The sequence below is a fragment of the Heterodontus francisci genome, chromosome 9 (assembly GCF_036365525.1).
Source record: "Heterodontus francisci isolate sHetFra1 chromosome 9, sHetFra1.hap1, whole genome shotgun sequence".
NCBI lineage: Eukaryota > Metazoa > Chordata > Chondrichthyes > Heterodontiformes > Heterodontidae > Heterodontus > Heterodontus francisci.
In genome coordinates, this window is record NC_090379.1 from 41032974 (window position 1) to 41047820 (window position 14847).

Below are 14847 nucleotides of genomic sequence, written 5' to 3' on the forward strand. Positions count from 1 at the left end.
AATCCAATTGTTGTAGAAATATCTCTATGTCCCTACAAATTCCTATTACTTGAATGTTCCCACCTGGAAAGTTCCACTTGGATTGATTTTGATATTTGCATGCATCCACTGTTCCCCTTGGTTGCCGGACATACTCCAGATGAGATGTTCAGTTATGGCTGATCCTTTGAATCCTTTGAATCGCAGAAACACGTTCAAGGTACCTGGAAACAAAATGTTAAAAACAATTTCAATGTTCAGCTGACCTTAGAAACTCAAGACTTTTCTAAAGGGGAGTAGTTAGCATTGATTGTTGGACTATTTCACATAAAAATTGAATGCAGAAAGATGGCCAATAACTAAAAGGAAAGAAAACCCTGCTAATGGTTAGAGAAAGAAGAGATGGATGAAAATGCCTTGAGCTTCCCAGAGAAATAGGGCCCTTTGAACTGCTTCCAATACCATAAAATTATTTTGGGACTGGTACAAGATTAGTATTGGCCATATCCAATCTCATTTAACCTAAATACAAAATAAATACGTAGGCTGACAGAGTAGCTTGCTAACAGGTTGAATGATTGCCTTCAATCAAACTACGATAAATTTACCTACACTTTAGCAGAGGTTAGGACAGCTGATGAAAGCTCTTCAGTTGTCAGTGGAAGTTTAGACTTGGTATCAATCCAATCAAACCTCTTAGGTTCCAGGGAGCCAATGGTCATTCATGGAGCAACTCCCAGGAGTCTGGGAAATTTACTAGATTTGGAAATCATCACTGGCATATTCAGGAGTTTAAAGACAGATGCTTGTGAGACAATACTGATAATAAGGAAATGGCAGTCTTGTAAAATGACTATGTTGTATCCTTTTTCACAGCGGATGTAGAGGACAAAATATCAGCCATACAAGGGATCCTAAAAATAAGTCAAACGGAGAAACTTATTTGATTTAAAAGAAATAAAAGAAACTGTAATGGTTAAAATAATGGGACTGAAGATAGACTAATCTCCAGGACCTAACAATTTCCACCCAAGGTTCTTCAATAGAGTTATACAGCATAGAAACAGGCCCTTCGGCCCACCGCGTCCATGCCGACCATAATGCCTATCTATACTATTCCCACCTGCCTGCATTAATTCCATATCCCTCTATGCCTTGCTCATTCAAGTACCTGTCCAGATGCCTCTTAAATGTTGCTACTGCTCCTGCCTCCACCACCTCCTCTGGTAGCTCATTCCAGATATCCACTATTCTTTGTGTGAAAAATTTACCCCTTTGATCCCCTTTAAACCTCCTCCCTCTCACCTTAAATCTATGCCCTCTAGTTTTAGTCATCCCTACCATGGGAAACAGACTTTGGCTATCTACCTTATCTATGCCTCTCATAATTTTATATACCTCTACCATGTCCCCTCTCAGCCTCCTTCGCTCCAGCGAAAACAGATCCAGCCCATCCAATCTCTCTTTATAACTCAAGCCCTCCAAACCAAGCAACATCCTTCTGAATCTTTTCTGCACCCTCTCTAGCTTAATCACATTTTTCCTGGAGTGCGGCAACCAGAACTGCACACAGTACTCCAAATGCAGCCTAACCAACGTTATGTACAACTGTAACATGACGTCCCAACTCTTGTACTCAATGCCTCGGCCGATGAAGGCAAGCATGCCATACGCCTTCTTCACCACTCTGTCTACCTGTGTTGCCACTGTCAGGGAACTATGTATCACAGAATCACAGAATAATACAGTGCAGAGGAGGCCCTTTGGCCCATCGAGTCTGCACCGATGCATTAAAGACACCTGACCTGTCCACCTAATCCCATTTGCCAGCACTTGGCCCATAGCCTTGAATGTTATGACGTACCAAGTGCTCATCCAGGTACTTTTTAAAGGATGTGAGGCAACCCGCCTCTACCACCCTCCCAGGCAGTGCATTCCAGACCGTCACCACCCTCTGGGTAAAAAAGTTCTTCCTCAAATCACTCTTAAACCTCCTGCCCCTCACCTTAAACTTGTGTCCCCTCGTAACTGACCCTTCAACTACGGGGAACAGCTGCTCCCTATCCACCCTGTCCATGCCCCTCATAATCTTGTATACCTCGATCAGGTCACCCCTCAGTCTTCTCTGCTCCAGCGAAAACAACCCAAGCCTATCCAACCTCTCTTCATAGCTTAAATGTTCCATCCCAGGCAACATCCTGGTGAATCGCCTCTGCACCCCCTCCAGTGCAATCACATCCTTCCTATAATGTAGCGACCAGAATTGCACACAGTACTCCAGTTGTTCTGCTTTCAGAGATCTGTGGACAAACATGCCAAGGTCCCTTTGTTCCTCGGAACTTCCCAGTGTCAGGCCATTTATTGAATACTTCCGTGTCACATTACTCCTTCCAAAGTGTATCACCTCACACTTTTCAGCGTTAAATTCCATCTGCCACTTTTCTGTCCATTTGACCATCCCGTCTATATCTTCCTGTAACCCAAGACACTCAACCTCACTGTTAACCACTCGGCTAATCTTTGTGTCATCCGCCAACTTACTGATCCTACCCCCCACATAGTCAACTATGTCGTTTATATAAATGACAAACAATAGGGGAGTCAGCACAGATCCCTGTGGTACGCCACTGGACACTGGCTTCCAGTCACTAAAACGGCTGTCTGTCATTACTTTCTGCCTCCTACAGCTAAGCCAATTTTGAATCCACCTTATCAAGTTACCCTGTATCCCATGTGCATTTGCTTTCTTGATAAGTCTCCCATGTGTACTTGCACTCCAAGGTCTCTCTGCTCAACAACACTCCCCAGGGCCCTGCCATTCACTGTATATGTCCTGCCCTGGTTTAACTTCCCAAAATGCATCACTTCGCACTTGTCTGCATTAAATTCCATTTGCCATTCCCTTGCTCACTTTCCCAGTTTATCTATATCCTGTTCTACCCTGAGACAACCTTCTTCACTGTCCACTATACCACCTCTTTTGGTGTCATCTGCAAACTTACTAATCATGCCCCCTACATTCACATCCAAGTCATTAATATATATGACAAACAACAGAGGGCCCAGCACCGATCCCTGCAGCACACCACTGGTCACCGGCCTCCAATCTGAAAAATGACCCTCACTACCACCCTTTGGCTGTAATTTTACGCTGGGCGGACGGGAGCCGGACTCCGACGTAAATGTCGGTGCCAATCCCACTCCCGCCCAGCCTGGGGATCCGTCCCGTATTTTACGGATCCCCAGGCTTCAATTGGCCCGAGGCGGGACTTCTACCCACTTGAGGGAGAAGGTCCCGCCTCAGTGAACTGCCGGCCAATCAGCGGGCCGGCAGCTCTTAGTCTCAGCAGCACTACCGGCAGCGGTGGCCACTGCTGAGACTGCAGCCCAGCCGACGGAGGAGGACGCAATGGAGCCGGGACAGAAGGTAAGTTCGGGCAGCCTCACCAGGGGAATCGGTCGTGCCCTGGTGAGACTAGGGTGGTCGTTTGGGTGGGGAGGGGGGTGTCTTGGATCCTGGGGTTGGGTTGGGAGGCAGGGGAGGCCCTCAATCGGGCCTGACTGCCAGGCCCCGCCCCCGGGGTGCGGAAAGGCCGACAGCTATAGCTGGGTGGCCTTTCACGTTTTCGGCACACCCTCTTGCCAGGGGTAAAATACCCGTGGAGGCGGGCGAGGGTCCTTAAGTGGCCATTAAGTGGCCACTTAAGGGTCTTGATTGGCCTCAGGTGGGCGGGTGGGCCGCTTCTCGCCCTCCCTCACCCCGCCCCCTGCCGGACCTCTGTAAACTTGGTCGGAGGCGGAATTGGGGCGGTTAGGCCTCCCGAGCCTGCCGCTCAATTTTACGCCGCCCCCACGCCACCATCTGACCCGCTGGGGTGGCGTAAAATTCCGGCCTCTGCCTCCTATCACAAAGCCAATTTTGTATCCAATTGGCTAGCTCACCCTGGATCCCATGTGTCGAACCTTCTGGACCAGCCTACCATGCGGGACCTTGTCAAAGGCCTTGCTAAAGTCCATGCAGACAACGTCCATCACCCTGCCCTCATCAATCCTCTTGGTCACCTCCTCGAAAAACTCAATCAAATTCATGAGACATGATTTCTCACGCACAAAGCCATGCTGACTATCCCTAATCAGACCATGCCTTTCCAAATGCATATAAATCCTGTCTCTCAGAATCCCTTCCAATAACTTTCCCACCACTGATGTAAGGCTCACCGGCCTGTAGTTTCCTGGCTTATCCCTGCTGCCCTTCTTAAATAAAGGCATAACATTAGTTATCCTCCAGTCTTCCGGTACCTCACCCGTGGCTAACGATGATACAAAAATCTCTGCCAGGGTCCTAGCAATCTCCTCCCTTGCTTCCCACAGCATCCTAGGATACACCTGGTCAGGCCCTGGGGATTTATCCACCTTAATGTGCTTCAAAACCTCCAACACCTCCTCCTTTGTAATGTTGATATACTCCAGGATATCGGTGTTCCCTCCCTTGAACTCACCAGCTTCCATGACCTTCTCCACAGTAAATAGAGACGAGAAATATTCATTTAAGACCTCGCCCATTTCACGTGGCTCCACACATAGATTACCACACTGATCCTTAAGGGTACCTACTCTCTCCCTAGCTCCCCTTTTACTCTTAATATACTTATAGAATCTTTTAGAATTCTCCTTTATCTTATCTGCCAGGGAAATCTCATGGCCCCTTTTCGCCTTCTTAAGTGTAGTCCTACATTCCCCTATACTCCTCGAGGGACTCGCTTGATCCCAGCTGCCTATACCTGACATATACCTTCTTCTTTGTCCTGACCAGACCCTCAATATCCCTCATCAACCAAGGTTCCCTAAACTTGCCAGCCTTGCCCTTCCATCTAACAGGAACATGCCGGCCCTGAACTCTTCCTAACTCACTTTTAAAAGCCTCCCACTTGCCAGATGTCCCTTTACCTGTAAACAGCCTCTCCTATTCAACTTTTGAGAGTTCCTGTCTGATGCCATCAAAATTAGCCTTCCCCCAATTTAGGACTTCAACCTGAGGACCAGTCCTATCCTTTTCCATAACTATCTTGAAGCTAATAGAGTTATGGTCACTGGTCCCAAAGTGCTCCCCCATTGACACATCAACCACCTGCCCATCCTCATTTCCTAAAAGGAGGTCGAGTGTAGCCCCTTCTCTAGTAGGGCCATCCACATACTGCTTCAGAAAGCTATCCAGGACACACTTAACAAATTCTTCTCCATCTGATCCCTTAGCACAAGGGCAGTCCCAGTCAATATTGGGGAAGTTAAAATCACCTACTATTACAACCCTATAATTCCTACACCTATCTGTGATTTCCCTACATATATGCTCCTCCAATTCCCTCTAACTATTGGGGGGCCTATAGTATAATCCCATCAAAGTGATCACCCCTTTCTTATTTCTAAGTTCTACCCATATGGCCTCGCTGGATGTTCCCCCCGGGATATCCTCTCTAAGTACTGCCGTCATCTCCTCCCTAATCAATAGTGCAACTCCCCATCCTCTCTTACCTCTACCTCTTGTCACACAGGAAGCATCGGTACCCTGGAACATTGAGCTGCCAGTCCTGCCCATCCCTCAACCACATTTCTGTAATAGCTATAATATCACAATCCCATGTACCGATCCATGCTCTGAGTTCATCTGCCTTACCTGTAAGGCTTCTTGCATTAAAGTAAATGCAGTTTAGCCTACCAGACCTTCCACGCTCCCTATCCTGCCCCTGCCCGGCCTGCCTACTGGACTTGCTTGCTTTAACCTCTACATTTGCCTCAACTATCTCATCGGAGAGATTACTAATTTGGGTCCCACCCCCCTGCAAGACTAGTTTAAACCCTCCCGAGTAGTACTCGCAAACCTCCCCGCAAGGATATTGGTCCCCTTCCAGTTCAGATGCAACCCATCAATGACAGGTGTGAGTTTAACATCAATTGCAGAGAAATGACTGGAATCTATCATCATGGTCAGAGTGACTAAGAAAAGGGTTAATCTTTTGTCAGGCCCCAACTGGACTACAGCTTTCAGTTTTGAGCACCACACTTCAAGGAGGATATATTGGCCTTGGAAGGGATCGGGCACAGATTCACCAGGGTTTAAAATGGTTAAATTTTGAGGATAGATGGCATAAACTTGGCTTGTGTCCCCTTGAAGTTACGTGGTTGAGGGATGATCTAGTTGGGAAGCTATTTCTTCTGATGGGGTAATCCAGACAAAGGGACTCAATCGTAAAATTAAAGACCATTTAGGAGTGAAATCAGGAAGAACTTTTTTCACATAATGGGTAGTAGAAATCTGCAATTTCCTTTCCTAAAAGGCTGCAGATGCTGGGCCAATTGAAATTTTCAAGACTGGGATTGACAGATTTTTGTTATGTAAATATATCAAGGGACATGGATCAAATGAAATAATTGGAGTTGAGTTACAGATTAGCCATGATTCAATTGAATGTGAGAACAGACTTGAGGGACTGAATGGCCTACCCCAATTCCTATGATCCTATGTTTGCTATGTCTCCCAAACTATGCAGTATTCAAAGTGTTAATCTACAAGCTCAAAATAAAGAATATATGTCAGATACAAGCAGGTGAGATTGTTGTTGGATTGTTAGCAGTGGTAATAAGAGATGAATAATATTGCAGTACAATAAGTGCTGGATCTGCTTCATGCTCTGCTCCAAAGAAAGTAGCTCTGATTTAGCAGTTAACAAAATAAGCTAAAAGCAAATGTGCTACTTGCTTTGTATAAATTCCTCCTTGGATTACATGTTAGCTGCCTTACCAATTTGCAGACTGATCTGCCAGCAGTAAAGCTCAAAAAAGTGCAGGACTTGATACTAAATATTCCTGGATACAAGGTGTTCAGGAAAGATAGGGAAAGAAAGAAAGAAAGGAGAAGGGGTGGCAGGATTGTTTGGAGAATATTGCAGTGCTGAAGAGAGAGGATGTCCTAGAGGTGTCAAGGACAGAATCTATTTGGTTACAGCTAAGAAACAATAGAGGTACAAATATACTCTGGGGTATAATCTATAGGCCACCAATCAGTGGGAAAGATATCGAGGAATAAATTTACAAGGAAATTACAGAGGTGTGCAAAAACTATAGAATAGTTATAATGGGGGTTTTAATTATCCTAATATAGACAGGGACGGTAATGGTGTAAAGGGTGGAGAGGGGGAAGAATTTCTGAAGTACATTCAGGAGCATTTTCTAGATCAAAATGTTTCTGGCCCAATGAGAAAGGAGGCATTGGTGGAACTGATTCATGGAATGAGATGGGACAAGCGGATCAGGTGTCAGTAGGGGAACATTTAGAGGACAGTGATTATAGTATCATAAGGTTTAGGTTAGCTATGGAAAAGGACAAGGGCAATCCAGAGTAAAAACAATAAATTGGGGGAGGGCCAATTTCAGTGGGGTGAGAACGGATCTGGCCCAGGTAAACTGGAATCAAAGATTGGCAGGCAAACATGTAACGGAACAATGGGCTGCCTTTAAAGGGGAGATAGTTCGGGTACATTTGAGGTACACTCCCATGCAGGAGGTGTTGGGGGAAGGTAAGACAAACAAGGCCAGAGCTCCCTGAATGACGAAAGAGATAGAGTAAAATGAAGCAGAAAAAGGGTGTATATGATAGATGTCAGGTTGATAATACAAGTGAGAACCAGGCTAAATACAGAACGTTCAGAGGGAAGTGTAAAAAGAAATAAGAGAAGCAAAGAGAGGGTATGAGAAGAGATTGGCAGCCAACCTAAAAAGGAATCCAAAGGTCTTCCATAGGCAGATGAATAGTAAAAGGGTATTAAAAGGAGGACAGGGGCCAATTACAGACCAAAAAGGGGATTTATGCAGAGTGGCAGACAGCATAGCTGAGTTCCTAAACAACTACTTTGCATATGTCTTTGCCAAGGAAGAAGATGCTGCCAAAGTCCTAGTGAAAGAGGAGATCATTGAGACACTGGATGGGGCTAAAAATTGATAAAGAGGTATTAGAAAGGCTGCTTGCATTGAAGTGATAAGTCACCAGGACCGGATTAGATGCATCCAAGAATCCTGAAGAATGTTAGGGTGGAAATTTCACAGGCGCTGGCCATAATCTTCTAATCCTTCTTAGATACAGGGGTCATGCAAGAGGACTGGAGAATTGCAAATAAAAAGAAAGACTTGCATTTATAAAGTATTTTTCATGACCACCAGACATCTCAAAGCACTTTGCAGGCAATTAAGTACTTTTTTGAAGTGTAGTCAGTGTTGTAATGTTGGAAATGAAGCAACCAATTTGTGCACAGCAAACTCCCACAAACAGCAATATAATAATGACCAAATAATCTGTTTTGTGATGTTGATTTTGGGATAAATAGAAATGATAATCCTGGACAAAATTAAGAGTCACTGAGACAAATATGGATTAATTAAGAAAAGCCAGCACAGATTTGTGAAGAGAAAATGTTGTTTAACTAAATTAATTGAGTTTTTTTGATGAGGTAACAGGGTTGATGACAGTAATACTTGATGTGATGTACATGGACTTCCAAAAGACATTTGATAAAGTGCCACATAACAGGCTTATCAGCAACGTTAAAGCCCATGGAATAAAAAGAATAGTGGCAACATGGATATGAAGTTGGCTGAGTGACAGGAAACAGAGAGTAGTGGTGAATGGTTGTTTTTTGGACTGGAGGAAGGCATATTTTGGGATTCCCCAGCGGTCAGTGTTAGGACCACTGCTTTTCCTGATATATATTAATAACCTAGACTTGTGTGTACAGGGTACAATTTCCAAATTTGCGAATGACACAAAACTTGGAAGTATTGTGAACTGTGAGGAGGATAATGATAGACTTCAAGAGGACATAGACAGGTTGGTGGAATGGAGGGGACATGTGGCAGATGAAATTTAATGCAGAGAAATGTGAAGTTATACATTTTGGTAGGAAGAACGAGGAGAGGCAATATAAAATAAAGGATATAATTCTAAAGGTGGTGCAGGAGCAGAGGGACCTTGGGGTATATGTGCACAAATCGTTGAAGGTGGCAGGTCAGGTTGAGAATGTGGTTAAAAAGGTATCTGAGATCCTGGGCTTTATGAACAGAGGCATAGAGCACAAAAGCAAGAAAGTTATAATGGACCTACATAAAACACTGGTTCGGCCTCAACTGAAGTATTGTGTCTAATTCTGAGCACCACACTTTAGGAAGGATGTGAAGACATTGGAGTGGGTGCAGAAAAGATTTACAAGAAAGGTTCCAAGGATGACAGGCTTCAGTTACATGAACAGATTAGAGAAGCTGGGGTTGTTCTCCTTAGAGAAGTTTGAGAGGAGCTTTAATAGAGGTGTACAAAATTGGGAGAGATTTGGACTGAGTAGATAGAGAGAAACTGTTCCCATTGGCAGAAGGGTTGAGAATCAGATGACACCAATTTAACGTGATTGGCAAAAGAACCAATGGCAACATGAGGAAAATCTTTTTCCGCAGCGAGTGGTTAGGATCTGGAATGCACTGCCTGAGAGTGTGGTGGAGGCAGGTTCCAAAATTCAAAAGGGAATTGGATAATTATCTGAATAAAAAACATTTGCAGGCTGTGGGGAAAAAACAGGGGAGTGGGACTAGATGAGTTGCTTGTGCAGAGACATGATAGGCCAAATGGCCTCCTTCTATGCTGTTACCATTTGACGATTTTATGATTATATAAAGCTCATATATGGATAATGTTAACTCTGTGAAGAAAACCCCAATCAGCAAATCAAACTGCCAAATTATCAAATAGATTGCCAAATTTATCTGATGCAAGGTATAAAAGTATTCTCATTGTTACAGAATAAGTAGGGAAAGTGATTTGCTATTGTTGAAATCTAGTCAAAAAGCAATTCACTGCCTTCAGAAAATTTTAATGCAATGTTATTAGAAGGCAGCAGATCACGGTATAGTAACAAATATTCATCCAATAAGCAAACATGACATGAACATGTAGGTTTGTAAATCACCTGAGTGTACTTCATTGCAGATTCTCCCTCCTGTTTTAATGTGGGAAAAGGCAGCATGGACTGTGAATCTGGATTTGACAGCTTACTGATCAATGCTGCTGCCAATTCTTTCCTCAAAAATAACTTTATCCACTTGCCTTCTGAGTGTTATCAACAACCTGCATTGCTCATACACTAGCAACAGTAAAAATAAATGGACTAACAGGTAAAAACACTTCATATTATGACTTTGATACAGGTTTATTGGTATCCTCCTTCTACTGAGACTATTAAGTCAGACCCGTTTATCATTTTCATAGCCACTAGGATTTGTACACATTGTAGCAAATTTTCACCATCACCTGTACATGACAGATTTCGATCTCTGCTCAACCAAAGTGAATATATATAAAGGATTTAAATCACAGTAAATTGCAGCATAACTTTTGAAATGACTGATCTTAAACCAGGTATCTCTGTGTGCTTGCTTATAAAGACCCTTAGCAGAACAGATTGCCTTCAGCAAGTTCATTGCGCACATGGTCCGAGAAGGATAGGGATGACAGCTCCTAGTCAGCCTGGATCAAATAGCTTTGTGAAGCAGAAATTTACAACAATGAGCTTGTAGCAGCAGCCAGGAGTCAGTATGATCATTCAAGTGTTGCTAATGTCCACCGGGAGAAGGACATACCCCCAGATCCTGCATTCATCCTGCTGAACTCAATTATTCCCTGAAGATAGATGAGCTCATCCAATCATTGGATACGTTACTCAACAAACAACAAATGATTAAAACATACAACAAAAATTACAGGCCTCATGAAAAGCATTTCCAAGCATTCTTATTTTTAAATATTCAAAATCTTTGATGTAGATAAAATAGTTGTGAGAAGGACTGGCACAAAACATAATTTCCTTCGCTGTTTTTTTCAGCCACCTTGGTTTTCTATTTAACTTCTCATCCTTTAAGATAATTGCAGCAGAAGGCAATGTCCACACTCTTTAATCTTCAGGTCCTGCATAATTTTTCCTTCTCTCTTGCTGCTATTTTAAAGGACTGCTGTTTATAGAACAATTTAGCACACTATTTTATTGATGGTTGAAAGAGGCTATGCATCATTTTGACAATGTGCCATACACAAATGTCATAGTGATGTGGTTTGGTGTGATTTTCGTGAAGGTGGTGACCCTTAAAATATAATGTACTTGAGGTATAGCATCCCTCTGTAACATGGCATGAAATAACACCAAATTCGGAGCTGTGCATATTATTTTGCAATAACTCTTCAATTCCAAATACATTAGTCACATTTGGGAGGACGCCATTCTTTGCTTTCTGCCAGTCAACTTTGCTGCCAAACAGCAAAAACAAACAAAAACAAATAAAGCTCTCCATCCACATATGTGCCTATGTGTTATTTAGAATAGCACACGATAGAGTATGTTTCACTGACATAACGTAGCTCAGCCTCTGCCTTCATGCTTTATAATGCCATCTGTCATTATGTACAGCATATGTATTGAATTTTGGGGTGGAAATTGATTGGGTTCAGATGCAACTTAAGTGGGTCTGAAATGAGAGTCTGAATTTACAGATTGCGGATTATGGCACTCATCAAAATGGTGGTGGATCTCACCTCCGCGGTTAGGTATTGATCCAAGACACTGATCTTGAATGTGTTACTGGTCCTCAGCTTCATATCCACCTTTCCCATAATCTCCTGTTTAAGTCCCTAGTCAGTTTCTAGCTTCTCACAGTATTGTACATCCCTAACCAAATTACAATTGTGACTGTGGCTTGGATCTCTCCACAGTTGACCATGTCAACCTTCTTCTATGCCTCTCCTTCAATTTCCCACTTCAGGGACTGGCCTGCCTTTTGGCCATGTTCTCTTCCCTCCAAAATTACCTCTGGCATTCCCTTAAAATCTATACTTGATTCCTCTTCCTCATGTTCATGCGGCTCTGCAGTGACATCATCTGCAGGCATGAGGTGAGCTTCCACATATGCACCAAACTATACTTGTTCACACCACCTTCCACTGCCTCTGTACTGCCAAACTGCTTGTCTGACCTCCATTACTGAATGAGTCATAGCTCCATCCAAAAACTTGGAAAGGCTGAAACCATTATCTTTAGCCCAGATCAGAAACTCCACTCCACTGCCACAAATTCCTTTCTAATCCTCAGCCAACATCTCAGACTCAAACACAGCAGACTAAATTTTTGGGTTCCAGAGGGTGGGAACAAAGGTGGGGTGGGTGGGGGCTGGGGGGGTGGGTCCTGAAAATATTCGTGCCGGCCAGCATGTCAGTTTCAAGATGCTGTTCCTGTCACTGGCAATATGCACCAGGGTGGGGGTAAGGTGGGGCAGTGATCCTGCTCGCCTCCCAACTGAGGCCAATTAAAATACTTGAAAAGCTCATTAAGAGCTTGTTAGAGGTGAAGGCAGCAATTTTGAATGGGGTTTCACGTGCAGTCTGCTGAAGGGAGGTGGGTACAGACTGGGGAGCCAGTCATGGCTGCCCCACGGCATTGTCCTGACCCCATAAGAGGGTCAGCGTTTGGGAAAGAGGTGCCCTTGGCACTATGCAAGTGGTGCAGAGAGTCAGCATTCAGCACTCAGACATTGAATGGGCTTGTAAACCCCCTGGCATCTAAAACTTTCCCAGTCCTCAGGCTTACTACTCTCCTTGGCAATATTACAAACCTCTTCTTTTAATCTATACTATCTCTAACCTCTTTAGTTAGCCATGATGGATCTCTTTTCCCATGGACTTTTTACTTCTCAATGGAATGCAGATTTGTTGAGAATTAGAACAAAGAACAGTACAGCACAGGAACAGGCCATTCGGCCCTCCAAGCCTGCGCCGATCTTGATGCCTGCCTAAACTAAAACCTTCTGCACTTCCGGCGACCATATCCCTCTATTCCCAACCTATTCATGTATTTGTCAAGATGCCTCTTAAACGTCGCTATCGTACCTGCTTCCACCACCTCCCCCAGCAGCATGTTCCAGGCACTCACCACCCTCTGTGTAAAGAACTTACCTCGCACATCCCCTCTAAACTTTGCCCCTCGCACCTTAAACCTATGCCCCCAGGTAACTGACTCTTCCACCCTGGGAAAAAGGTTCTGACTATCCACTCTGTCCATGCCGCTCATAACTTTGTAAACCTCTATCATGTCGCCCCTCCACCTCCGTCGTTCCAGTGAAAACAATCCGAGTTTATCCAACCTCTCCTCATAGCTAATGCCCTCCAGACCAGGCAACATCCTGGTAAACCTCCTCTGTACCCTCTCCAAAGCCTCCACGTCCTTCTGGTAGTGTGGCGAGCAGAATTGCACGCAATATTCTAAGTCTGGCCTAACTAAAGTTCTGTACAGCTGCAGCATGACTTGCCAATTTTTATACTCTATGCCCCGACCGATGAAGGCAAGCATGCCATATGCCTTCCTGACTACCTTATCCACCTGCGGTGCCACTTTCAGTGACCTGTGGACCTGTATGCCCAGATCCCTCTGCCTGTCAATACTCCTAAGGGTTCTGCCATTTACTGTATACTTCCCACCTGCATGAGACCTTCCAAAATGCATTACCTCACATTTGTCCGGATTAAACTCCATCTGCCATTTCTCCGCCCAAGTCTCCCACCGATCTATATCCTGCTGTATCCTCTGACAATCTTCATCACTATCCGCAACTCCATCAACCTTTGTGTCGTCCGCAAAATTACTAATCAGACCAGCTACATTTTCCTCCAAATCATTTATATATACAATAAAGAGCAAAGGTCCCAGCACTGATCCCTGCGGAACACCACTAGTCACATCCCTCCATTCAGAAAAGCACCCTTCCACTGCTACCCTCTGTCTTCTATGACTGAGCCAGTTCTGTATCCATCTTGCCAGCTCACCTCTGATCCCGTGTGACTTCACCTTTTGTACCAGTCTGCCATGAGGGACCTTGTCAAAGGCTTTACTGAAGTCCATATAGATAACTTCCACTGCCCTTCCTTCATCAATCATCTTTGTCACTTCCTCAAATAACTCAATCAAATTAGTGAGACACGACCTCCCCTTCGCAAAACCATGCTACCTCTCGCTAATAAGTTCGTTTGTTTCCAAATGGGAGTAAATCCTGTCCCGAAGAATCCTCTCTAATAATTTTCCTACCACTGACGTAAGGCTCACCGGTCTATAATTTCCTGGATTATCCTTGCTACCCTTCTTAAACAAAGGAACAACATTGGCTATTCTCCAGTCCTCTGGGACCTCACCTGTAGCCAATGAGGATGCAAAGATTTCTGTCAAGGCCCCAGCAATTTCTTCCCTTGCCTCCCTCAGTATTCTGGGGTAGATCCCATCAGGCCCTGGGGACTTATCTGCCTTAATGCTTTGCAAGACACCCAACACCTCCTCCTTTTTGATAATGAGATGACTGAGACTATCTGCACTCCCTTCCCTAGGCTCATCATCCACCAAGTCCTTCTCTTTGGTGAATACTGTTGCAAAGTACTCATTTAGTACCTCACCCATTTCCTCTGGCTCCACACATAGATTCCCTTCTCTGTCCTTGAGTGGGCCAACCCTTTCCCTAGTTACCCTTTTGCTCTTCATATACGTATAAAAAGCCTTGGGATTTTCCTTAATCCTGTTTGCCAATGACTTTTCATGACCCCTTTTAGCCCTCCTGACTCCTTGCTTAAGTTCCTTCCTACTGTCTTTATATTTCTCAAGGGACACATCTGTTCCTAGCCTTCCAGCCCTTACGAATGCTTCCTTTTTCTTTTTGACTAGGCTTACAATATCCCGCGTTATCCAAGGTTCCCGAAACTTGCCAAACTTATCCTTCTTCCTCACAGGAACATGCTGGTCCTGGATT

General features: G+C 44.2%; 1 protein-coding gene across 3 annotated transcripts in view; it reads right to left on the bottom strand.

Annotated features, from left to right (window-relative positions):
* Window positions 1-14847, bottom strand: part of mdga2a (MAM domain containing glycosylphosphatidylinositol anchor 2a) — a 990949-nt gene that overhangs the window by 26617 nt on the left and 949485 nt on the right. For all 3 annotated transcript variants that reach the window (XM_068038888.1, XM_068038889.1, XM_068038887.1), the window contains one exon: window positions 64-203. In XM_068038888.1, the coding sequence (XP_067894989.1) occupies window positions 64-203 (140 nt within the window). The remainder of the gene's footprint in view (window positions 1-63; window positions 204-14847) is intronic.